We start from the raw sequence: 25,908 nt of genomic DNA on the forward strand, positions 1-25,908 counted from the left end.
GACACGCACTGACACACAGGCACACAGTGACACACAGGCACACACTGACACACAGCGACACACACCGACACAGCGACACACAGGCACACACCGACACAGCGACACACACCGGCACAGCGCCACACAGGCACACACCGACACAGCGCCACACAGGCACACACCGACACAGCGACAAACAGGCACACACCGACACAGCTACACACAGGCACACACCCACACAGCTACACACAGGCACACACCGTCACAGCGATACACACCGACACAGCGCCACACAGGCACACACCGACACAGCGACACACAGGCACACACCGACACAGCGACACACACCGACACAGCGACACACACCGACACACAGGCACACACCGACACAGCGACACACACCGACACAGCGACACACAGGCACACACCGACACAGCGATACACACCGACACAGCGCCACACAGGCACACACCGACACAGTGACACACAGGCACACACCGACACAGCGCCACACAGGCACACACCGACACAGCGACACACAGGCACACACCGACACAGCGATACACACCGACACAGCGCCACACAGGCACACACCGACACAGCGACACACAGGCACACACCGACACAGCGACACACAGGCACACACCGACACAGCGACACACAGGCACACACCGACACAGCGACACACAGGCACAGGTACTGAAAGGTTCACAGTATCAGATACGATGACGTGTGAAATAAAATGTGTTCCAGGAAATTATCATTAACACTTTGTTTGAGGTATTTTGGAGAATTTGAAAAGAACAAGTCTTCAATTAATTACACTTATATTTACCGAGTTTCACTAACCGTACAGAGGCTTTACTGTAAAAATCAACTTAAACACAGAAATCTACAGAGCAGAAGGGAGTGAGTGAGTGAGTGAACAAGTTAATGAGTGAGTGAGTGAGTGAGTGAGTGAGTGAGCGAGTGAGTGAGCGAGCAAGGGAGTGAGTGAGTGAGTGAGTGAGTGAGCAAGTAAGTTGATGAGTGAGTGAGCAATTGAGTGAGTGAGTGAGCGAGCGAGCGAGCGAATGTGGGAGCAACTAAGTGAGTGAGTGAGCGAGTAAGTTAGTGAGTGAGTGAGTGAGTAAAATAGTGACTTAGTGAGTAAACAAGTGACCAAGTGAGTGAGTGAATGAGTGACTGAGCGAGCGACTGAGTGAGTGAGTGAGTGAGTGAGAGAGTGAACAAGTTAATGAGTGAGTGAGTAAGTAAGTTAGTGAGTGAGAGAATGAGACAGTGTGTGAGTGAGCAATTAAGTCAGTCAGTGCGTGAGTGACTGAATGAGTGATTGAGGGAGCGAGTGAACGAGCGAGTGACTGAGTGAGAGAGCGAGTAAGTGAGTGAGTGAGTTAGTGAGTGAGAGAGCGACTAAGTTAGTGAGTGAGCAAGTGAGTGAGCACTCAAGTTAGGAAGTAAATGAGTGAGCAAGTAAGTTAGTGAGTGAGGGATTGACTCAGTGAGTGAGTGACCAAGTAAATTAGTGATTCAGCGAGCGAGCAAGTTATTGAGTGAGTGAGTGAGTGAACAAGTTAATGAGTGAGTGAGTGAGCGAGTGAGTAAGTTAGTGAGTGAGGGAATGAGTCAATGAGTGTGTGAGTGAGCAATTAAGTTAGTCAGTGAGTGACTGAGTGAGTGATTGAGGGAGTGAGCGAGCGAGTGACTGAGTGAGCAAGTAAGTGAGTGAGTCAGCAACTAAATTAGTGAGTGAGTGAGTAACTCAGTGAGTGACCAAGTAAATTAGTAATTCAGCGAGCAATTAAGTTAGTGAGTGAGTGAGTCAGTGAGTGAGAAAGTTAGTGAGTGAGCAAGTTAGTGAGTGAGCAACTAAGGTAGTGAGCGACTCAGTGACTGAGTGACCAAATAAATTAGTGATTCAGCGAGCGTGCAAGTAAGTTATTGAGTGAGTGAGTGAGTGAGTGAGTGAGTGAGTGAGTGAGTGAGTGAGTGAGTGAGTGAGTGAGTGAGTGAGTGAGCAACTAATTTAGTGAGTGAACAAGTGAGTGAGCACTCAAGTTACGGAGTGAATGAGTGAGCAAGTAACTTAGTGAGTGGGTGAGTGACTCAGTGAATGAGTGACTCAGTGAGTGAGTGACCAAGTAAATTAGTAATTCAGCGAGTGAGCAAGTAAGTTAGTGAGTGAGTCAGCAAGTAAGTCAGTGAGTGCGTGAGTGACTCAGTGAGTGACCAAGTAAATTAATGATTCAGTGAGCGAGCAAGTGAGTGAGTGAGTGAGTGAGTGAACAAGTTAATGAGCGAGTGAGTAAGTAAGTTAGTGAGTGATGGAATGAGTCAGTGAGTGTGCGAGTGAGCAATTACGTAAGTCAGTGAGTGAGTGACTGAATGAGTGGTTGAGGGAGTGAGTGAGCGAGCGAGTGACTGAGTGAGAGAGCGAGTGTGTGAGCAAGTAAGTGAGTGAGTAAGCGAGTGACTGACGGAGTGAATGAGTGAGTGACCAAATAAGTTAGTGAATAACCGAGTGTGTGAGTAATTAAGTAAGTTAGTGAGTAAGTTAGTGCGTAAGTGTGTGAGTGAGCTAGTGAGTGTGTGAGTGAGCTAGTGAGTGAGTGTGTGAGTGAGCTAGTGAGTGAGTGTGTGAGTGAACGAGTAAGTTAGAGAGCGAGCAATCGAGCGAGCAAGTGAGTGATTGAGCGAGTGAGTGAGCAGGTAAGTTAGTGAGTGAGCAAGTGACTGAGTGAGTGAGCAAGTAAGTTAGTGAGTGAGCGAGTGACAAAGTGAGTGAGTGAGCAAATATGTTAGTAAATAACCGAGTGAGTGTGTGAGTGATTAAGTTAGTGAGTGAGTACGTTAGTGAGTGAGTGAGTGAGTGAGTGAGCGAGCAAGTAAATTAGTGAATGAGTGACTGAGTGAGTGAGCAAGCGAACAAGCAAGTGAGTATGTGAGTGAGTAAGTAAATTAGTGAGTGACTTAATGAGTAAGCAAGTAAGTTAGTGAGTGAGTGAATGACCAAGTAAGTTAGCGAGTGAGTAAGTTAGTAAGTTAGTGAGTGATTGAGTGTGTGAGTGAGCAAGTAAATTAGTGAGTGAGTGAAAGAGTGAGTGAGTGAACGATTGAGTGAGCAAATAAGTTAGGGAGTGAACAAGCGAGTGAGTGATCAAGTAGGTTAGTTAGTGAGCGAGTGGTTAAGTGAGCGAGTGAGTCAGTCAGTCAGTCAATGAATCAGTGATCAAGTAGGTTAGTTAGTGAGCGAGTGAGCAAGCAAGTTAGTGAATGACTCAGTGAGCGAGCGAGCGAGCAAGCGAGCGAGTTAGTGAGTGAGCGAGTGTGCAACTAATAATAATAATAATCCTTGCATTTGATATAGCGCTTTTCACGTCGGGAGGACGTCCCAAAGCGCTTCACAGAACACACTGTAAAGTGAATTGACTGTATATTTGTGGGCGAACGCGGCAGCCAATTGCGCACAGCAATGTCCCACAAACAGTCGTAGATTGAAAATGACCAATTTATTATTGTTTTGGGTTTTGGAGGGATTATTATTAGGCTCTGTGTGGAGTAAGGAAACTTGCCCAAGGTTTCGCCCTCTGCCTGGAATTGAACTCCGGTCTCTCACTTGCAAAGCGAGTGCTCTAACCACTGAGCTACAGGATTCCAATAACTAAGTAAGTTAGTGAGCAAGTGCGTGCATGAGTGAGTGAGTGAGTGAGTGAACCAGTAAGTAAGTTAGTGAGTGGCTGAGCGAGTAACTTAGTGAGTGACCAACTGACTGAACGAGCAAGTGAGTGAGTGAATCAGTGAGTGACTGAGTGAGTGAGCAAGTGAGCTCGTGAGCATGTGAGTGAGTGTGTGAGTTTTGCCGGAAGGCTAAGGTTTGGCAAACCAGTGGCGGTCAATCCAGTTATGGTTTGTTGGCAAACGTGGCAGTCAACTCGCCCACGGCAAATGCCCACAAACATTCGCGTACCTGGTGCCAGGCCACTGAGCGAGCGTCAGCCTGGGCTGTGAGCTCAACATCTCTGTCACGGCGACTTGTCCCACAACCTTCTGACCCAGAGGCAAGAGCGCCACTGAAGGAGCCAAACTGACACCAAAATACACATCACTGCCCTTCCTAATAAAATCCTCCGAATCGTGTTGAGACCCTGCCCCGCGCGGAGGACGCTTATATAAGCGCCAGCTGTTGCTGCCGTTGTCGTCGTCTCGACGACGCGAACGGCGCTGTGCACCGAATGCGAGGATTGATATTATTGTTTGTCACCAATTCGCTGGCAGGTGACAAACAACCTCGGAGCTGAAACGTTTGTTCTGCTTCAGGAAGTCACACTCGCAGCTTCCCCGCTGCCTCTCTTTGTTATTCGGCCCTTCTCGTTCAGTTCAGAGGAAATGCGAAAAAAACCCAGCCTGGCCCTGCACTCAGCGCAGGAGGCCAATCACTGCAGCCCTCGCTCGGGCCTCGCAAGCCGGAGAGTGGGAGGTGCGTCAGCCTCAAAATTAATAAGCAACTCTACGTTTCCAGGAGCCTTGGCTCAAGAAAACAGCCACGAGGCAGGAGATATCTGCGCGACGTCTAAACCTAGCTATCGGAAAGGATATCTTGCGCAGTAGTAATGTTTTCAGTCTGATCGCACCGCCCATCGCTTCCGAGTCAGAAGGTTGTAGATTCACGTCCCCATGTTGCGGTTATAGTCTAGTCTGACCTCCTGACGTAGTGCTGGGGGGGTGGGGGTGTTATATTGAGATACCGTCCTTCAGATGAGACGTTAGACCAAGTTACCTGACCCTACTTGAACGTTGAAGATCCCACCACCCTATTGGTAAAGAGAACAAAGTTTCTCTCTCTCTCTCTCTCTCTGCCCTGGTGTCCTGGCCGACAATCCCCCAGGAAGAACTGGCCACCACTTCACGGCTGTTTGTGGGGCACCACGTGGGAAAATTGCCTTTTTGCTTACAGAATACACAGTCACTACACATCCTGCTCTGTTATTGTTGTAGTTCTAAATCCTGGTCAAAATACTACTACTACTACTACTAATAATAATAATAATCCTGGCATTTGATATAGCGCCTTATCACATTGTTGAGACCTCTCAAAGCGCTTCACAGGATATACTGTAAAGTGAATTGACAGTATTTTGTGGGCGAAGATCGCTCTGGATGAAGAAGGCCCTTTGGCCCATTGAATCCCATCCCACCAGAGCCCACCGTATCATGCCCCCATCACTGAATCGAGCTGCTTTTTAATTGCGTTCCAGTGTCATGGGCTCTGGCAACCCCTGTCGTTAGTTAGCCCCTGCGTAGAGAAACACTTCCCGGTGTTTGTCCTCTAAACCTGTGTCCTCCTGTCCTACTGTCTTGAAACATCCAAAAGTATTGATGTGGCTTTACTTTCTCAATCCCATTTACCGTGTTATACACCTCTATACGTTGCTGCTCTTAGGACAGAGGAGCCTGAGCTTGTCTAACCACTGCTCAGAGCTCATTCCTCCACTATTCCCCCCAAATTCCAATCAATATTCCCCTGAATCCTGGTCAATATCCCCCAGATCCCAGTCGATATTCCTGCTCTCCCTCCCCGAGGCCAGTAACAGAATGGCAATATGCCCGGGTGTGAACAGCACAGCCTGAGGCTGTCTCAGTTTCAACACCTGCAGGTCAAACATTGCATTAGTGGCACCAGCACTGAAAACACATAAAAGGTTCAATTTCACATCAGTTCTATATCTTTTTAAAGATTGGCAGGAAAGGGGGACAATTTGCTTCCCCCACTCTCTCTCTCCCCAGTTATCTACTCACCCGCAAAATAGGAATCACCCATAGAATACACACACTTTACAGTAAAAGCGTGTGAAGCTTTTCGAGATGTCTCAACAATGTGATAAGGCGCTGTATCAAACACAGAGATCATTAGTTTTATAATCGCTGGCAATCTTCACCTCATCTTTCACTTAAATCGGCACAACTTTTTTTCACCTCTGCATTTTATTTCACTTGTGTTTTAATCTTAAAGCATGACATTTGCTGCAGTTGTTAAGGATACGCCCTTATCTGTCAGGTTTCAGTAATAAACGGAGATAAGACGTCTCTTCAGGCACTTAAATGACTCGACTGTAGCTGATTTCAGACGCTCAAGCAATGGTGTGAATTCTCAGTCTCTGTGCCCCACACTCGCCCCACGCTCTACGCCAGATTTCTTGTAAAATCTCTTTCAGTTGTTTGATATTCCCTCCACACAAGTCGTCTGCTTGTCTTCACAAACACCATTTCATAGAATCACGTAGAACGTTTCCATCAAAGAAAGAGGCCATTCAATCCATCGTGTCTGCGCTGGGGCTCGCTCCCCACCGCAGCTCTCTACTCTAACCCCACTCCCTGCTCCCTCCCCAATCGTGTCTGTGCTGGGGCTCGCTCCCTCTCCCCACCGCAGCTCTCTACTCTAACCCCACTCCCTGCTCCCTCCCCAACAGGTCTGTGCTGGGGCTCGCTCCCTCTCCCTACTGCAGCTCTCTACTCTAACCCCACTCCCTGCTCCCTCCCCAACGGGTCTGTGCTGGGGCTCGCTCCCTCTCCCTACTGGAGCTCTCTACTCTAACCCCACTCCCTGCTCCCTCCCCAATCGGGTCTGTGCTGGGGCTCGTTCCCTCTCCCTACTGGAGCTCTCTACTCTAACCCCATTGGGTACTTGTTTCCAGTGAGGCCGCAGCTCGGGGGCAGCGGTGCCCGGCGCCGCTTTCCAGTTGTGTACTGAGTGAGCGGCAGCTTTGGAGCTTGCGGTTTGTGCCGTGGGTGTCGCTCAGTGAGCTCACTGCCCGCCTGCTGCAGACTGGTGTCTGACCACACAGCGGGGCTGGGCTGGTGAGGGCTTGCAGCACTGTCTGCTCTGTTGCACACACACACACGCACACACATGCAGACACACGCACACACATACACTCTCACGCACACACGCGCGCACACACACACACTCTCACGCGCACACACACACGCACGCACGCACACACACGCACACACATACACTCTCACGCACACACGCGCACACACACACTCTCACGCGCACGCACACACACGCGTGCGCACACATGCGCGCACACACGAACCCAGAGAACTCCTCATACCCAGTTACACAATACCAGGGCTGTGATTCTCCTGACCGGCGCTCACTCTCTCTCTCTCTCCCTCTCGTTCACTTTCTCTCTCACCCCCCACCCCCCCCCCCCACCACCACTGGAGCTCTCTACTCTAATCCCATTCCCTGCTCTCTCCCCCCCCCCCCCACTCTCCTCACCCCTCCCTCTCTCTATGTGCTGTGGGTTCTTTGCCCTTTAAGATGATAAGCGCCCTCGCTGCATAGTAAATGTGTGGGGAGAAATGTGTGAAATGACACCTTGTGTTTTTTTTCTTGTTTTAAGTTTTATCGAGAGAGAAAAAACCACCGCAAGGCAAACACAATGCGTGTGTGTGTGTGTGTGTGTGTCAAGTGACTGCAGCAGCTCTCCACCCCCACCACCGGGCAGCACACATACACACACACACACACCAGCACACACACACCAGCACACACACACACCAGCACACACACACCAGCACACACACACACGCACACACACACACCAGCACACACACACACACACACACACCAGCACACACACACACCAGCACACACACACACGCACACACACACACCAGCACACACACACACGCACACACACACACCAGCACACACACACCAGCACACACACACACGCACACACACACACCAGCACACACACACCAGCACACAGAAGCACACACACCAGCACACACACACTAGTACACACACATACACCAGCACACACACACCAGCACACAGAAGCACACACACCAGCACACACACACCAGCACACACACACACCAGCACACACACACCAGCACACAGAAGCACACACACCAGCACACACACACTAGTACACACACATACACCAGCACACACACACCAGCACACACATACACCAGCACACACACACCAGCACACACACATACACCAGCACACATATGCACACCAGCACACACTCACGAGCACACACACACCAGCACACACACAATCACACACCAGCACACACACAAACACACACACACCAGCACACACACATACACCAGCACACACATGCACACCAGCACATCCACACACACAAGTACACACAAAGTACACACACACATATAAGTACACACACGTACACCAGCACACACACGCACACCAGCACACACACGCACACCAGCACACACCAGCACACACACACACCCATACACCAGCATACACACACACACACACCAGCACGTATACACACCAGCACACACACACACACAAGCACACACACACGCGCACACACCAGCACGTAGGCACACCAGCACACAGCCATTCGGCCCCTCACCCCACATCATTCTCTCTGCTACAATTTCATTCATTCTTCCTTATTCCTCACTCCTGCCATTTTAAAAATATTCTGTTGTTGTTTGTCTGGTCAGTCGGGCGTCTGACACACGCGGAAACCCATCCTCAGGCTTAAGAGTATCCAAACCAAACTGAGATTTCCATACATCCCACCTCGACATGGAAATCCCAGAGATAGATCGTTGGAATGGGATGAACACTCCCCCCCGGAGGGACACATCCTTGTTTACCTAATTCCGGAAAGTATTAGGCGCAGGTTGGCAAGAGCCGAGGTGTGGCGGACCCAGAGTGTGTGTTGGGGAAACTGTTAGAGTCTAACCAGATAAAACCACAAAGCTTTTTTAAAAAAACATGTTGTGAGGTGGTTAACTCACTGCTCATTGCTCCCTCTCCCCCTTTCCCCCCCTGACTCTACCCCCTCGCGTCCTTCACCGTCCTCCCCTCCCCCTGCCCTGGGGTCTGCGGGGTTGAGGGTGGGTTTCCAGTTTTGCTCCTAAATCCCACAGGCGGGGAATCATCGGGTTTAATGTCAATCTTGAAGCACGCCTCCTCCATAACTAAGCAGTTAATGGTCAATGCAAATCGTCACACAGGGACAGGAGGATGCCATTCAGCCCACCTGGTGTGGATCATAATGAAACTAACCAACTAACCAACCAACTGACTAACTGTAGAATCCCACCTCATAGTGGTTAGCGCCTTCGTCTCTAATAATCCCTTCAAAAAAAAATGTGGTCACATTCGCCCACAGTCAGATCACTTTACAGTATATCCCGTGAAGCGCTTTGAGACGTCTGGAAGACGTGATGAGGCGCTGTATCGAATGTAAGGAATATTATAATAACTAACAAACCCGGATTTCTCTCTCTCTCCAGTTCAGAGACCTGTGAACGTTTGAAGCTAACTGTCGTCCTCTGGTGGCCACTGAGAGCCAACCCAACCCCTCAAGCGTTCGGCTCAAACTGCTCGTGTTTGACTCCGTGCCTGATACACGGTCCAACCAGCTCACAGCACTTCGCAGGCGTTTGCTGTCATGTGTAGTGACTGTGTAGCAATCAGACTCCGTGTTCCCAGCAGCTCAGTGGACACGAACCGTTAGGACTTCAGCAGTTAGTACAGAATAATATACTGTATACGGTGACCCACTGTGACTGCTTTTCTGAGGGTGTGTCTGTGAGTGTGTGCATGCACGTGTGTGTGTGTGTGTGTGTTAAGTGAATGTGAGCGTGTGTTGCGTGAATGTGTGTGTGAGTGAGTGTATGTGTGTGTGAGTGAGTGTATGTGTGTGTGTGAGTGTATGTGTGTGTGAGTGAGTGTATGTGTGTGTGAGTGAGTGTATATGTGTGTGAGTGAGTGTATGTGTGTGTGAGTGAGTGTATGTGTGTGTAAGTGAGTGTGAGTGAGTGTATGTGTGTGTGAGTGAGTGTATGTATGTGAGTGAGTGTATGTGTGTGTGAGTGAGTGTATGTATGTGTGAGTGAGTGTATGTGTGTGTGAGTGAGTGTATGTGTGTGTAAGTGAGTGTATGTGTGTGTGAGTGAGTGTATGTGTGTGTGAGTGAGTGTATGTGTGTGTGAGTGAGTGTATGTGTGTGTGAGTGAGTGTATGTGTGTGTGAGTGAGTGTATGTGTGTGTAAGTGAGTGTATGTGTGTGTGAGTGAGTGTATGTGTGTGTGAGTGAGTGTATGTGTGTGTCAGTGAGTGTATGTGTGTGTGAGTGAGTGTATGTGTGTGTGAGTGAGTGTATGTGTGTGTGAGTGAGTGTATGCGTGTATGGGAGTGCATGATTGTGAGTGCGTGTGTGAGTGTGTAAGTTTGTGTGTGTGAGTGAGTGAGATTACACACACACACACACACACACAGTCTGTGCACACCGTGGATGGAGTTAGATTAACAACTTACTGCTCTTCTTCTGTGTTCTTTAGCCACTCCATGTTGTGAAGGTCACAGGTCAGCTCCTGGGGTGGGGGGTGGGGGGAGAGTGAGTGTTACTGACGGCAGCTCGAAGGCTGGCGAGCGCAAGTCCCCGCAGTGACTAACAGTGAAACGTCTCGTCGCTTCAATGGCCAACCCTCCCTGCGGCTGTGACTGCATTCCCTTCAGACACCTCACTGACATCAATCATTCACTGTCCTTGGCCCCACTCACTGTCCCCGCTCCTCGCTCCTCACCTGTCCTCGCTCCTCGCCTGTCCTCACTCCTCACCTGGTCCTCACTCCTCACCTGTCCTCCCTCCTCACCTGGTCCTCACTCCTCACCTGGTCCTCACTCCTCACCTGGTCCTCACTCCTCACCTGGTCCTCACTCCTCACCTGTCCTCACTCCTCACCTGGTCCTCATTGCTCACCTGGTCCTCACTGCTCACCTGTGTCCTCACTCTTCACCTGTCCTCACTCCTCACCTGTCCTCACTCCTCACCTGGTCCTCATTGCTCACCTGTGTCCTCACTCCTCACCTGTCCTCACTCCTCACCTGGTCCTCACTGCTCACCTGGTCCTCACTGCTCACCTGTGCGCGGGGCTCCTGCAGGTGGTCGCACTCCTGGTGCAGGTGACCCTCCGGCCACTGGGAGTCGTGTAGCTGCCGCTGCAGCTCATCCACACGGTCCTGTAGCCGCTGAACTGCTCGCTCCGTCAGCTGCACGTCTGCCAGGCGCTGGGGGCCCGAGCTCTCCACCCCTGGGCAGCGAGACACAGAGGTCCACAGTTTAACAACCACATTATCTGACCCCACCGGCCCCCGGGCCGCATCCGGCCCCCTTGAACCTGGGGTTGGGGGTCAGTCGCCTGGGGGCTTAGTCCCTGCCCAGCAATGGGACTGGACAATCAGGACACGGTATCGCTTAAATAAAAACAGAAGTGTCCGGGACCCCCCCCCTCAGCCGGTCAGGCAGCGTTCACGGAGAGAGGGATGTGAGTTAACAAAGGTCGTCATGAACCTGGAACATTAACTCACTTTGTTCCCTGCGACTTCTGCTTTTACTTGCGATTTCCAGCGTCTGCAGTACTTCGCCTTTTGTTTAAAATAACGCTTCGTGCCTACTCTGCCTCACTCGCCGTCTGTGCCCTGTTCAGGTGGACGTTAAAGATCCCACGTCGCTGTTGGGGAAAGAGAAGGGAGTTTCTCTCTCTCTCTCTCTCTCTCCCGGTGCCTGGTCGACACTCCACCAGATACAGTTGGCCACTTCGCCTGCTGTTCTGCTTATGGGACCTCTGTGTGCACAGTCACTACACCAGACAGCAGGATCATGGCACATGAGACACACGGTAAGGCAGTGTGGACAGACAAGGGGGAAACACCCCTCTCTCTGACACCCCTCTCCCTCCCTCTGACAACTCTACCCCTCACATCCCTCTAACACCCTCCCCCAGATACCCCTCTCCCTCCCCCTGACACCCTCTCCCCCTCCCCACTCAGCGTGGACCCGGAATACGGCTCTTACCGTGTGTGGGGACCGGCTCGGACCGGGGGTCGGGCTCGGAGGCCTGCAGTTGCCCGTTTAGCCTCTGCACCGAGACGTCTTTCTGTTTGAGTGCCTGCTCCAGGCTCCGGATCGTTCCCAGGTGTTTCTCAGCCAGCACCGACTGCGGAAGATGCACAGGTCAGTGAGGGGCTCACACCCCCCCACCACCCCCACCCCCACCCCACCCGTCCTCCCCCCCCAAAGCAACCTGACTGACACACTCAGCTCACTTCTGTAAACGCACCCTCTGGGATCCCAATCCCCAGGCTCCGGAAACTGGGAAACAGGAGGAGGCCATTCAGCCCCTCGAGCCTGTTCCACCATGGCCGATCTGTACCTCAACTCCATGTTACCCGCCTCTCCCTTGAAACCCTGACCTAACAAACATCTATCCACCACCTCAGGCTTCAAAACGTGACTGGACTCAGCCTCCACCGCCTTTTGGTGGCGAGAATTCCAGATTTCCACTCCTCTTTGTATGAAGACAGCGCTTCCCGATTCCACCCCTGAACCGTTCGGCTCTAATTTTAAGCTGATGTTCCCTCGTTCTGGATTCCCGCACCAGAGGAAAGGGTTTCTCGGGCTCTGTCCTGTCAAATCCCTTTCTCATGTCGAGCACCTGAATCAGATCATCGCTCAACCTTCTGAACTCCAGGGAAAAAGGACCAAGTTTCTGCAACGTGGCCTCGTGGTTTCACCCTTTAAGGCCTGGTATCATTCTGGTGAATCTGCGCTGCGCCCCCTCCAGAGCCGATATATCCCCCCGTCCTGAGGTGTGGTGCCCCGAAACCGAAGGCGGTTTTCCAGGTGGGGTCTGACCACGGCTCCAGGAATTGGGCTCTCGGGGCTCCCGGCCTCACCATCTCCTCCAACTGTTGATGTAAATCCTCTTTCTCGAAGCAGATCTTCTCGTAGGCTTGAATCACTTTGTCCAGATGATCCTCGCGCTCTTTGCTGTCTTCCAACTGCAGAGAGAATTCAATGGAAAGCAACATTTGTAGGCCCCCTCCCCCACATTGCCCCCTCCCCCCTTGGGCCCCTCCACCCTCTCCCCCACTCGCCACTTCCACAAGGCTTCCCCCCCCTCCAACACAACTCCTCCCATCCACACTCTCCCCCATGACTCCCTCCCCCACGGCAGCCCCCGCCCCCCCCCGAACACCTCCTCAACCACCCCACTCCACCATGACCCCTCCCCTCCCATATGACCCCTCCCCAGCACCGCCTCCCCCACAGCCGCCTCCCCCATGACCCCCTCCCCTACTCCCGCACGGCACCCCCTCCCGCCATCAAACACCTCCCTCCCCCGCACCGCCTCCCCCACAACCCACTCCCCCACTCCCATCTCCCCACGCCCCCTCCCCTACGACCCCTCCTCACCCCATGGCCCCTCCCCCGTGCCCCCCCTTCCACCCAAGCCCCCACCCCGCTCCTCCACGTCCCTTCCCCAGAGAGAGCATGAGTGAGAGAGCGAACCAGAGAGTGAGCAACAGAGTGAGCCAGAGAGCAGGAGAGAGAGAAAGCAAGAGCGAAGAAAATGACTGAGCGAGCGAGCGAGACAGCAAGGCAGAGAGTGAGAGAACGAGGCAGAGTGAGAGCGAGAGAGCGAGAGAGAGAGAGAGAGAGCGAGAGCGAGAGCGCGAGCGAGAGAGCGAGCGAGAGAGTGAGCCGAAGAGCGAGTCAGAGAGCGAGCGACTGAGCGAGGACTCTCAGGAATCTGTAAGGGACGTTTAATTAATGAAGGCAAGAGCGTTTACATCACTGAAATGACAGCCAGGCGGAGAGGGGAAAGAGCTTTGAATTAAAGCCTCTGGACATTTCTATTAGCCCCATCACGTCACTGGTGCGTCTCAAAGCCCCAGGATTTTGCTGTGCGTTTTGGGGGCAAAGCGGCAGCCGATTCGCGCGCAGCAACATCCCGCAAACAGCCATGAAATGAACGCCTAATTGCATCCGGGGGTTTTGGGGGCCGGGACGCAGGGAGAGAGACAAACCCCTCGCCTTTTTTTTTCCCCCCCCAATAGCATCGCAAGATCTTTAATCGATCGGAAGAGGCAGAGGGACGGGAGCTCTCTGTCCAAAACACGGCGCCCCCGACAGCGCTGGACGCTGGAGCGTCAAGTCCAGACTGCGAGCTCAAAGACCCCGACCTGGAGCCCGAACCCCCGGCCTCCAGGCTGGGAGGGGGTGCAGGGTCTTGCCGGCCGCTGTGTTATAATAAAGTGCCGCAAACCGTTAACAGCACTCGGGCGACTGTCGGGGTCGGAAGTCGGGGGCAGGGGGAAAGGGGGGGGGGACAGGGGTCAAAGAGGCGGAGGGCGGGTGGGGGGGGGAGGGGTTGGGCCGTAGGGTGACGTCTCCCCACCTGGTTGTGGAGCTCGTCCAGCTGTTCCCGCAGGTGTGCGTTCTCTGTCCTCAGCACCAGGATGTCCAGCTGCCTCGGGGACAGGGGCTGCTCCTCCCCAAAATCGTTCGACAGAGAAAACTGTCCAGACACGAGCAGGCGTCAGAGTCCGTCCTGATAGTCCTCCGTTTCACATATTTATCCAATCCCCTCTTTAAATCCCCAGCCTTCACCTCCACCTCCCACCCCCATATACATGACACACACACACACACACCCCCATCGACCCCCATCCCCTCCCACCAAAAAAGTGACGTGTATAGAAACTGCTTTAATATCTCTCGTGCACACAATTGGGAGCGAGTTCCTCTACACTCCCCCAATAGCCTGGATAGAGAACGAGAGAGAGAGAGAGAGATACTATATGTAGATCACTGGCTTCACACACATCAGGCCTCCCTCATGCCTCCCAGGACTGAAAGCGCGCACACTGACCTCATTTCACACTCACACACTGACCCATTCACTGGCAGCCGCTAGATTCACACTCAGAAACCACACGCTCCTGCGGGTCTGTCATTCAGATGGGACTGGAGACACGGGGAGTTTACTGCATACACTGATTATTATACAAATATGTAAATATATATCAAAAAGGACATTTTCTTAAGGAGACAACACGCTCCCAGCTTTCAATCGGCAATGATTATTATAATCCGTGCATTGTCACATCTTCCGAGACGTCTCAACACGCTTCACAGAATAGACTGTAAAGTGAATTAACTGTATATTTTGTGGGCGAAACCCGGCAGCCAATTACGCACAGCAGTGTCCCACAAACAGTCCTGGATCGAGTGACCACATTATTATTATTATTATTATGGGAATCGAACCTGCGTCCTGCGGCTTGTGGGGGTAATAATCTGGGGGGAATATTCCCTTAAAAAAACTGAAATAATAATTTGGTCATTCAATCCGCAACTGTTTTGTTGGTGAAATGTGCGCAATTGGCTGCCACATTTCACCAACAAAATCCACTTTACGGTATATTCTGTGAAGTGCTTTGGGCCGTGATAAGGCGCTATGTCAAATGCAACCATTATTATTATATTCGGCCCATGGTTTGGCTCTTCAAAAGAGTGCCCCTTTCAGTCCCACTTATCAGCTTTTCCACCCACACTGCTGCCAATCCTCCCTCTGTAGATTAGTCTCTGGTTGGAAACCCACCGTCTTTAATTACTACAATATAATTCACGTCAGGAGGACGCCTCAAACATCTTTAAAGAGTGGTCGCTGTGTATTTTGTGTTCAAACGTGTGAAAGTCCGACAAACAGCTACGAAGTGAACACCCCCTGTCATCTGGGCCGTTGTTGGCTATGCCATCGGGAGAAAAGGAGTGAGAAAAAGAGAGGGGGAGAGAGGGAAAATACAGGGAGTGGGAGGAAGAGAGAGATGCAGGGGAAGAAAGAAAAAAGAGGGAGAGAGAGAGGGGGGGAAGAAGGGGAAGAAAGGGAGAAAGAAAGAGGGAGATAATCTATCCCCCGCCCTGTGGGAGGCCAGCCTGGCTCATCGGCAGGACCTGGAAGGACAGACCAGTCACTGGGGGCAGGGAATCCTCTATTAACCCTGAAATACTTACCTGCCCATACCCTCCGTTCCTCTGACTCCGGTCTGCTCCACATCCCCCGCCCCAACCGCCCTACCATTGGTGGTCGAGCCTTCAGCCTCTCAGCCCCGAGGCTCTGGAACTCCATCCCCCAGTGCCTTCGCCGCTTCCTCCCTTTCCTCCTTCAAGGCCGGTCTCAAGACCTTTCTCGTTGACCGTGCCTTCAGCTCCCCTCTCGACTCTCTACCCCCTCCTCCCTCCCTCCCTTCCCTCCCCTCACCCTGACCATTTCCCCCCAATGCTCGGGTCCTGACCCAACTGTCCAGCGCCTTGGGACGTCCTCCCGACGTGAAAGGCGCTCTGTAAATGAAATCTTGTTGTTGTTGTTGTTGTTGTTGAAAGCTAAAGCCCTAACAGGCAAGGGTGGTCCGCGCTGGACAACCAGCGGGAAAGCTTGCCAGACAGCGTTCTCAACGGCAAGCTATGCGGGTTTAGCTGATTAGACTCCAGCAGTTACCCCAACACACACTCTGGGGTCCCCCAAGCTTTGGCTCTTGCCAACCTGGGCCTAAAAGTTTCCGGAATTAGGTAAACGGGATGTGTCCCTCCGGGGAGAGAACGTGCATTCCATTCCACCAATCTATCTCTGGGATTCCCATGTGTATCATAGAATCATACAGCACAGAAGGAGGCCATTCGGCCCATCGTGCCTGTGCCCGCTCTTGGAAAAGAATTATCCAATTCCACCCCACTCCCCAGCGCTCTCCCCATAGCCCTGCAAACTTGTCCTCCCCAAATAATTATCTAAAATGGGGTGGGAATGCACGGAAATACTCGGAAGCATGGTGCTGGGTTTCCACATGTGTCAGACGCCCAGTTGACCAAACCAAAGTAAATAACGGGCGGCGGGAGATGTTACCTTCAGGTCATAGTGTCGGAGTTTCCTCTTGAGGCTGTAGTTCTCTCTCTCCATGCCTATCAGCCGCTGTTTGATGTCATTGTAGGCGGTGACCAGAGCAAAGTGTGAGGCAGAATATTCCTCCCCCGTCAGCTCTGTGTTGGGCTCGTCTGCCCAGCCTCCATCGTCCCGCAGCGCCTCATGTGTCAGAATGCTGATGTCGTCCTCGAAGGTGAAGGAATCCATGGCGATGGGTTAGCAACTGCCTACGAGAGCCAGACAAACATCAGCATTGACGTACAGTTCAAAGTTCTCATCCTCACCTTCAAGGCCCTCCGTGGCCTTGCCCCGCTCTCACCTCTCCGACCTGCTAACCCCTTATCAACCTGTCCGATCCTTCCACTCAGCAGGCTCTGCCCTGCTCCATGCCCCTCGCCCGGCCGGCTCCCCACCATCGGCGGTTGGGCCTTCAGTCTCTCCGCCCCCACCCTGTGGAACTCCATCTCACATTCCCTTTGCCGCGCGCCCTCCCTTGCCTCCTTCAAGGTACGACTCAAGACTCTCCTCTTCTACCGTGCCTTCAGCCACCCTCCTACCCTCTCTGCCCTCCACCATCCCTGATCCCGACACCCCCCGCCCGCCTGGGTCCTAACCCCCGACTGTTCAGCGCCTCGGGACGTCCGACGTGAAGGGCACTTTACAAATGTAATTTTGTATTGTATTTTGTATTGTACACGTGTGTGGCACGCGTGAGGCTTGAAGCCAACAACAATAACAGGGGCCTGTGTTACAGCGCCTCAGAACATGTAATCCTCTTGTCAGACTCTTGGCGTCTCCGGACGTGAAAGGCGCTTCGTAAATGTTAATTGTTGCTGCTGCCAGTTGTGTCAAGACGGGCACAGTGATAGCGCCCTCGGCTCCGGAGTGATCCCACGTCACGATTTGGAATCACAGTCTAAGCACTCAGAGGATTGTCGGAGGTGTCGTCCTTCAGTTCAGACATTAAACTGAGGTCCCCTCTACCTGTTCGGGTGGATGTCAAAGATCCCATAGTCACTCACTCCATTGCTGTTTGTGGGACATTGCTGTGCGCATAACTGTCTCCCACATTTCACCCACAAAATACTCAGTCACTAGGCTTTACGGTATATCTTGTTAAGGGCTTTGAGACGTCTCAACAATGTAATCAGGTGCTACATCGAATGGAAGGATCGAATGGAAGGATCATCATTATTATTAAGTCCAGGAATTTCATTGTTTGTCTGAACCCGAAAGTCTCCCACCCTCGAGTAACCGGAGGGGAAAAGAATGAGATTTTGCTATTATAAAAGATACGTAATCAATGCAATGATAATAATAACAATCCTTACAGATGAGACAGTGCCTTTCATACTGAAACATCACAAAGCGTTTCACAGGATGTACAGAAAAGTGTGGTGACTGTGCGTTTTGTGAGCGAACACGGCATCCAATTTGCACACAGAAATGTCCCACCAACAGCCATGACCCGAGTGATCAATTTTGTCCGGGGGATTGTTGGCCAGGACGCTGGAAGAAACTCCATTCTCTTTTTTGAACAGTGCTGTTGGATCTTTAACGTACGTCTGAACGGCAGATTGACATCAGTTTAATATCTCAGCCGAGGCATGGCACTTCCGATAATGCAGTGCTTCCCCCAGCGCTACACTGGAGCGTCAGCATAGACGGCATCGGTTCCAAGTCTCCACGTGGGGTTAGGGCACTGCCTTGTCGAAGGCACCATCTTTCGGATGAGACATCTAAACCGAGCTTCCCGTCTGTGCCCTGTTCAGATGCACGGAAAAGATCCCACGGCGTTCAGGAAAAGCAAAGGGAGTTTTCTCTCTCCGAGCGTTCTGGCTGAGAATCAACAGGATAAGAAAAACATTGCTCATTCACTTCATGGCTGTTTGTGGGACATTGCTGTGTGCCAACTGGCTGCCTCATTCGCCTACAGAATGCGCCGTCCCTGCTCTTTACAGTAAAACCCGGTTAAATGCTTTGAGAAATTTTGACGGTGTGATAAAGCACTGTATCAAATGTCAGGATTGTTATCGTCATCCCCCGACTGGCTCACAGGCACCAGAGCGTGATTAACAAGGCAGTGTCTGTGACCCTTGCCTCGTTGGGAATACACAAAACACAAGCAACATCCTCGGACTGCCTCCCAGAGAGGGAGACCGGCCACTGTACCTCATCTGCCCTTTGACTCTGTTTTCACTGAGGCAGGATATTTAACCCCGGCTGTGGCACGCTCGGAGATATCGGCTTGTTTCGCAGCTGGCGTGCCCAGCTTAAGCTCAGCGTAGGGACTGTGAGCGAGGTCTTGCTCGTCACAACAATCGCTGGAAAACTCACTCGCTCCTTTATTCCTTTGTTGGTCTGCAGGTGTTTGACCCGCGTGGAAATCTGTCGCCGAGATCAGTCTTCTACAGGACTATGTGGAGTCCTGTAGCTCAGTGGTTAGAGCACTCGCTTTGCAAGTGAGAGACCTGAGTTCAATTCCAGGCAGAGGGCGAAACCTTGGGCAAGTTTCCTTACTCCACACAGAGCCTAATAATAATCCCTCCAAAACCAAAACAATAATAAATTGGTCATTTTCAATCTACGACTGTTTGTGGGACATTGCTGTGCGCAATTGGCTGCCGCGTTCGCCCACAAATATACAGTCAATTCACTTTACAGTGTGTTCTGTGAAGCGCTTTGGGACGTCCTCCCGACGTGAAAAGCGCTATATCAAATGCAAGGATAATTATTATTATTATTATACTCCGTGCATTTTGTGTGCAAATCTACAGGATGTACTGTAAAGTGGATTGACTGTATTTTGTAGATGAAATACGGCAGCGAGATGCGCACAGCAGTGTCCCACAAACAGCCATGGAGTCGGTGACCAATTTTTATCTCGGGAATTGTTGGCCAGGACAGCAAGAGAGAGAGAAACTCCCTTCTTTTTATCGAACAGCACACACGTCTGGTGATGATCTGGGTGTCTCACACAGGTGGGAACCCAACACTTCAGAGTCGTTAAACCAGAGTTTAAGAGCTCCACTTATATATGTCACCTACACCTGGAAATGTCCCCGTTTCTGAAATGGGATACGCACTCTCTCTCTCTCTCTCTCTCTCCTGTTTACCTCGTTCCTGTTTTCGCCGAGGCAGGATATTAAGCCACGATGGGGGTGGAAGTGGGGGAAGGAAGGTCACAGCCGAGCTCTGTCCTGTTGAAACGACGTGATTGTGGGATTCCTGCCGGATTATTTTCTCCCGTTTCCCATCCTCCTCTCAGCCTGTGCTGCTCCTGACCATGTCCAGACCTTGCAGCGTGTAACGCTCCATCACACACGGCCCAGGGCTTTCCCAGTGACAACACTGAGCTGCAGATTCCCCCCACCCACCCACCCAGCCACACCTCGCATGTTATAATTGTAATATAGATCTGAAGATAAGAGGAAGGTTCTGGGGGGTGGACATTAAAATAACACAGCACCCTTCACACAGGAGCGCTTCACGGGGCTGGAATGGACACTGAGCACGGGAGGAGGAGATGACCATAGACACGGTTGAAGAGGTAGGTCTTCAGGTGGGATTTAACAACAACAACATTGCATTTGTATAGCGCCTTTCACATTGGGAGGACGTCCCAAGGCGCTGGACAGACAAGAGTTACGGACCCGAGCTGGGGTTCGGGGTGGGGGAAGCAGGGAGATCAAAAGCACGGTCGAAGGGAGGGTCTTGAGGTGGGTCTTGAAGGTGGCGAGGGAGGGGGCGAGATGGAGGGACTGCGGGATGGAGCTCCAGTGGGTGGGGGCAGAGTGGCAGAAGGCCCGCCTGCCAATAGTGGGGCGAGCGAGGCGGGGGATGTGAAGCAGGCCGGAGTCCGCTGAGCGGAAGGAGCGAACAGGGTGGTAGGGGGTTAGGAGGTCGCAGAGGTAGGGAGAGCGAGGCCATGGAGGGCTTTGAAGGTGAGGACCAGGATCTTGAACTGTATCCTCTGTGTGATGGGAAGCCAGTGCAGTCGGGCGAGGATGGGGGTGATAGGGTCGCGGAGCCTGGTGAGGGAGAGGACACGGGCTGCAGAGAGTTCTGGATGATCTGCAGCCTGTGGAGGGAGGCGTTGCGGAGGCCGACAAGCAGAGAGTGACGGAGTGACGGAGAGCTGAGTGACGGGGACGGGGGAGTGGACACCAGCAGGACTTGACAGGATCAGAATCTTGCAGCGCTGGTCAGAAGGGGCAGTTGCCAGCCCCAAACACGCGAGGAGCAGGTTCAGACGTGCTGCCCGCAAACTCTCTGTCACGTTCACCAACACGGTAGTGACCACTCTCGCGCTGCCGAGACGTCGCAATGCGCTGTAAAGGATTCCAGGCAGGGCGAAACCTTGGGCAAGTTTCCTTACTCCACACGCCTAATAATAATCCCTCCAAAAAACCCAAAACAATAATAAATTGGTCATTTTCAATCTACGACTGTTTGTGGGACATTGCTGTGCGCAATTGGCTGCCGCGTTCGCCCACAAATATACAGTCAATTCACTTTACAGTATATTCTGTGAAGCGCTTTGGGACGTCCTCCCGACGTGAAAAGCGCTATATCAAATGCAAGGATTATTATTATTATTATTATTATTATTATTCATTGTAAAATGGAGATCGACTGCATTTTGTGGGTGAAATGCAGCAGCCAATTCCCACAAACAATCGTGGACTTAAGTGACCGATTTTTATTTGAGGGATTGCTGGCCTGGACCCCGGGACAGACTCCCTTCTCTTTTCGAATAGGGCCGTCACCGTTAGGATCTTTAACGTCAACCATCAAGGAGCAGCGGTGGTGGTGGGAGGATTTAAAGAGTGGCTTCAATGAACGACCTGTTGTAGCAGTGAGGGGCGGTTTGGGTCTCACACGGTGCCCCTCCAGGTCTGAGGAGCCTCAATGACCAGCTCCCTGCGCCCCAATGACCAGCTTATACCAGGCTCGCAGGAGGCTGGCACGAGATGGTGCCCGGGTTACAACAACAACAACAACAACAGCAACATTACATTTGTGTAGCACCTTTCGCATCGGTCTCAGCAAGGGCTGATGTGCTACTACAGACCTCAGGATCGGAGAGGGAAAGAGGAAAGGAGGAGAAAGGAGGGGGTGGGGGAGCTGGGGAGGGGAGCTGGGGAGGCGAGGCGAGGGGAGGGGAGGGGAGCTGGGGAGGGGAGGCGAGGGGAGGGGAGGCGAGGGGAGGGGAGGGGAGGCGAGGGGAGGGGAGGCGAGGGGAGGCGAGGGGAGGCGAGGGGAGGGGAGGGAGCTGGGGAGGGGAGCTGGGGAGGGGAGGGGAGGCGAGGGGAGGGGAGGGGAGCTGGGGAGGGGAGCTGGGGAGGGGAGCTGGGGAGGGGAGGGGAGGGGAGGGGAGGCGAGGGGAGGGGATAACGTCAAGTCTGGCCTTCTGCAGTCTTAAATAAATTTAGATCTTGTCGTCGGCTCTCAGTTACATTATCAATCGTTTACATTCACACAAACACACACTCACACACACAAACACACATACAAACACAAATACACACACACACACACACACAAACACACACACAAATACAAATACACACACACAAACACGCACATGCAGACACATACACACTGACACATGAAAACGCACACATGCTAACACACACAGACACACACAAATGCACACACGCAGACACATACACACTGACACACACACACAGACACTGAAATACATGGACAAACACGCCAACACTGACATATACACAGTCACACACACACGTACAAGATAAACACACACACACACAGACTGACAGGTACACAGTCTCACACACACACTGACACCCACCACAAACCGACACACGCACACGCACACACGCACACACACACACACACACACGCACACACACGCGCACACACACACACACACACGCGCACACGCACGTCGTCCCCTTGTGCGACAATCATGAAATCAGAACATAAGAATCTGACGCTGAAAGAAGCCCAAAATCCATCCATTTCACCTCTCAAACCTACACTCCGGCGATCGCTGCGGCCACGTCCGCGTCAGGAGGAGAGCTGCGCCATCGCCGTGAGGCGTAGTGACTGTGTCCGGTGAGCGAAGGGCACGGCATCGAAAGACAAACATCATCATATCTCTCTTTTATAAATGTGTGTGTTGGGATTCTGGTGCTGAGTACGGCCCTCTCCTCCCCTCCCCTCTCCCCCTCCTCCTCCCCCCCTCCTCCTCCCCTCTCCTCCCCTCCTCCTCTCCTCTCCTCCCCTCCCCCCCTTCTCCCCTCCTCTCCTCCCCTCCTCTCCTCTCCTCCTCCTCTCCCCTCCTCTCCTCCCCTCCCCCCCTCCTCCCCTCCTCTCCTCTCCTCCTCCTCTCCCCTCCTCTCCTCCTCTCTCCCCCTCCTCTCCTCCTCTCCCCTCCTCTCCCCCCCTCCTCCCCTCTCCTCTCCCCCCCTCCTCTCCTCTCCCACACACTGAAGTTGCACCGCTAAGTCCCGGCTAATACACTATCACAAACTGAATTCTTTTTCGCAAAGAATTTTCTGAGCCATTTGTTACGAAGGCTTCTTGGGCAGAAATTACTGCAACCGCCCCCCCCCCCCCCCCCCCCCTCCCTTCCCCCCCCCCCCGCACCGCCCCCGCACCGCCCCCCAGAGAGGGTCCCACAACTTTGAAGCCAATCGTTCGGGCGCTCTCCTTTGTTGGTCAACACAACAGTAAATAAACAAAAACAAATAGTAATAATAATAAAATGAGCGACAGATTCAGATTTAAAAAGTGATAATTCCACATTCCACAGAGCTGCAGAGCCGTCGCCTGAGGGCCGGAGAGGCACCGCCGGTCACCCCATAACAGCCCCCCCCCGCACTGCCCCCCCACTCCCCCCCGCACTGCCCCCCCCCCACTCCCCACCCGCACTGCCCCCCACTCCCCCCCCGCACTGCCCCCCCCACCCCCCCCCGCACTGCCCCCCCACACTCCCCCCCGCACTGCCCCCCACTCCCCCCCCGCACTGCCCCCCCCCACTCCCCCCCGCTCTCCCCCCCCCGCACTGCCCCCCCCCACTCCCCCCCCGCACTGCCCCCCACTCCCCCCCCACCTCACTGCCCCCACTCCCCCCCGCACTGCCCCCCCACTCCCCCCGCTCTCCCCCCCCGCACTGCCCCCCCCCACTCCCCCCCCGCACTGCCCCCCCACTCCCCCCCCACTGCCCCCCCCCGCACTGCCCCCCCCCCACTCCCCCCCGCACTGCGCCCCCCCCACTCCCCCCCCGCACTGCCCCCCCCCCACACTCCCCCCCGCACTCCCCTCCACCACTCCCCCCGCACTCCACCCCCACTCCCGCACACCCGCACTCCCCCCACTCTCCCCCACTCGCGCACCCCCGCACTCCCCCACCCCCACTCCCCCCCCGCGCACTCCCCCCCCACTCCCCCCCCCCGCTCTCCCCCCCCTCCCCACTCTCCCCCCTACCCCCACCCTCCCCCCCCACTCTCTCTACCCCCCCTGCACCCCCTTTTGCGATTCAACCCGCAACAATGGAAAGCGACAGTAAACCCTGGGGGTGGGCAGTGGGGATGTGTGGGGGGGTGTGGGGGGGGCGGTGGGGGGTGTGGGGGGCAGTGGGGGTGTGTGGGGTGGTGTGGGGGGGGCGGTGGGGGGTGGGGGGTGTGGGGTGGGCAGTGGGGCGGTGGGGGCGGTGGGGGGGGGCGGGGGGGTGTGGGATGAGGGCGGTGTGGGGGTGGGGGGGGTGTGGGGGGCAGTGGGGCGGTGGGGGGGGGCGGTGGTGTGGGGGAAGGTGGGGGGGCAGTGGGGGTTGTGGGGGATGGGGGGCAGTGGGTGTGTGTGTGTGGGGGGGGGTGTGGGGGCAGTGGGGGGCGGTTGGGGTTGGGGGTGTGGGGGGGCAGTGGGGGCAGTGGGGGCGGTGTGGGGGGGTGTGTGTGGGGGTGTGGGGGGGGGTGTGGGGGGCAGTGGGGCGGTGTGGGGGGGGTGTGGGGGTGTGGGGGGGTGTGGGGGGGCAGTGGGGGCGGTGTGGGGGGGTGTGGGGGGCAGTGGGGGGCAGTGGGGGCGGTGTGGGGGGGGGTGTGGGGGTGTGGGGGGGGTGTGGGGGGGCAGTGGGGGGCAGTGGGGGCGGTGTGGGGGGGGGGTGTGGGGGTGGGGGGGGGTGTGGGGGGGCAGTGGGGGCGGTGTGGGGGGGGTGTGTGGGGGTGTGTGGGGGGTGTGGGGGGGGGGTGTGGGGGGTGTGGGGGTGTGTGGGGGGTGTGGGGGGGGGGGCAGTGGGGGGGTGTGGGGGGGGGCGGTGGGGGGGTGTGGGGGGGGCGGTGGGGGGTGTGGGGGGGGCGGTGGGGGGGTGTGGGGGGGGCGGTGGGGGGTGTGTGGGGGTGGGCGGTGGGGCGGTGGGGGTGTGGGGGGTGTGGGGGTGTGTGGGGGGCAGTGGGGGCGGTGTGGGGGGTGTGGGGGGGGCAGTGGGGGGGGCGGTGGGTGTGGGGGGTGGGGGGGGGCAGTGGGGGGGGAGAGAGAGGGGTCGGAGGGGCCGCGGCGGTGACCAGGACTGGGGGGCGATCAGTCAATAGGGAGAGAGGGGGTGAACCCCAACCATCGGGGACTGAGGCACAGCCCCGCGGTCTGGGGGGGGGGGGGAGGGGGGGGCGCGGGGCTTCCCCACCGGGAGAGGGGGTCAAACCCCACACACAGGAGGGGGTCAGTGTCTGTGTGTGTCTGTCTGGGCGTCATGTCTGACCAGAGCGGGTGTGCGGCTGTGTGTGTGCGGGTGAGCGGGTGAGTGTGAGCGGGTGTGTGTGCGGGTGAGCGGGTGAGTGTGTGCGGGTGTGAGAGCGGGTGTGAGAGCGGGTGTGAGAGCGGCGTCACTCACGGGCTGAGCCCCGGGTCCCGGCGGTGGCCATTGTGGGGCTGAGAGCCGCTGAGAGCGTCTGGAACTTCACCCACAGCCCCAACTCCCCGCGGCCGCGCGGGGGCGACACTCACTGCCCCGACACTCACCGCCCGGGACACCGCGCACCGCTGTCACAGTGCACTCCGAACCCTCTCCCTCTGTCTGTCTGTGTCTGTCTGTGTCTGTCTCACTGTCTCTCTCTCTCACTGTCTCTCTTTGTCTGTCTCTCTGTGTGTGTCTCTCTGTGACTCTCTCTCACTGTCTCTCTCTCT

General features: G+C 54.5%; 1 protein-coding gene across 2 annotated transcripts in view; it reads right to left on the reverse strand.

Moving 5' to 3' along the window:
• Nucleotides 1–25,703, reverse strand: part of tbkbp1 (TBK1 binding protein 1) — a 44,114-nt gene extending 18,411 nt beyond the window's left edge. Inside the window, exons 1-7 of one of the 2 annotated variants that reach the window (XM_042343346.1) lie at nucleotides 25,616–25,703; nucleotides 16,741–16,985; nucleotides 14,236–14,355; nucleotides 12,731–12,835; nucleotides 11,850–11,991; nucleotides 10,916–11,085; nucleotides 10,310–10,365 (exon numbers count right to left, since the gene is read on the reverse strand). In XM_042343346.1, the coding sequence (XP_042199280.1) occupies nucleotides 10,310–10,365; nucleotides 10,916–11,085; nucleotides 11,850–11,991; nucleotides 12,731–12,835; nucleotides 14,236–14,355; nucleotides 16,741–16,965 (818 nt within the window). In that variant the 5' untranslated portion in view covers nucleotides 16,966–16,985; nucleotides 25,616–25,703. Of the gene's footprint in view, nucleotides 1–10,309; nucleotides 10,366–10,915; nucleotides 11,086–11,849; nucleotides 11,992–12,730; nucleotides 12,836–14,235; nucleotides 14,356–16,740; nucleotides 16,986–22,751; nucleotides 22,846–25,615 lie in introns of those variants that run through there. The other variant, XM_042343347.1, reaches the window with a different exon arrangement.
• Between the last annotated feature and the right edge of the window lie 205 nt (nucleotides 25,704–25,908).

This window comes from Callorhinchus milii, unplaced genomic scaffold (assembly GCF_018977255.1).
Source record: "Callorhinchus milii isolate IMCB2004 unplaced genomic scaffold, IMCB_Cmil_1.0 Scaffold23, whole genome shotgun sequence".
Classification (NCBI taxonomy): Eukaryota; Metazoa; Chordata; class Chondrichthyes; order Chimaeriformes; family Callorhinchidae; genus Callorhinchus; species Callorhinchus milii.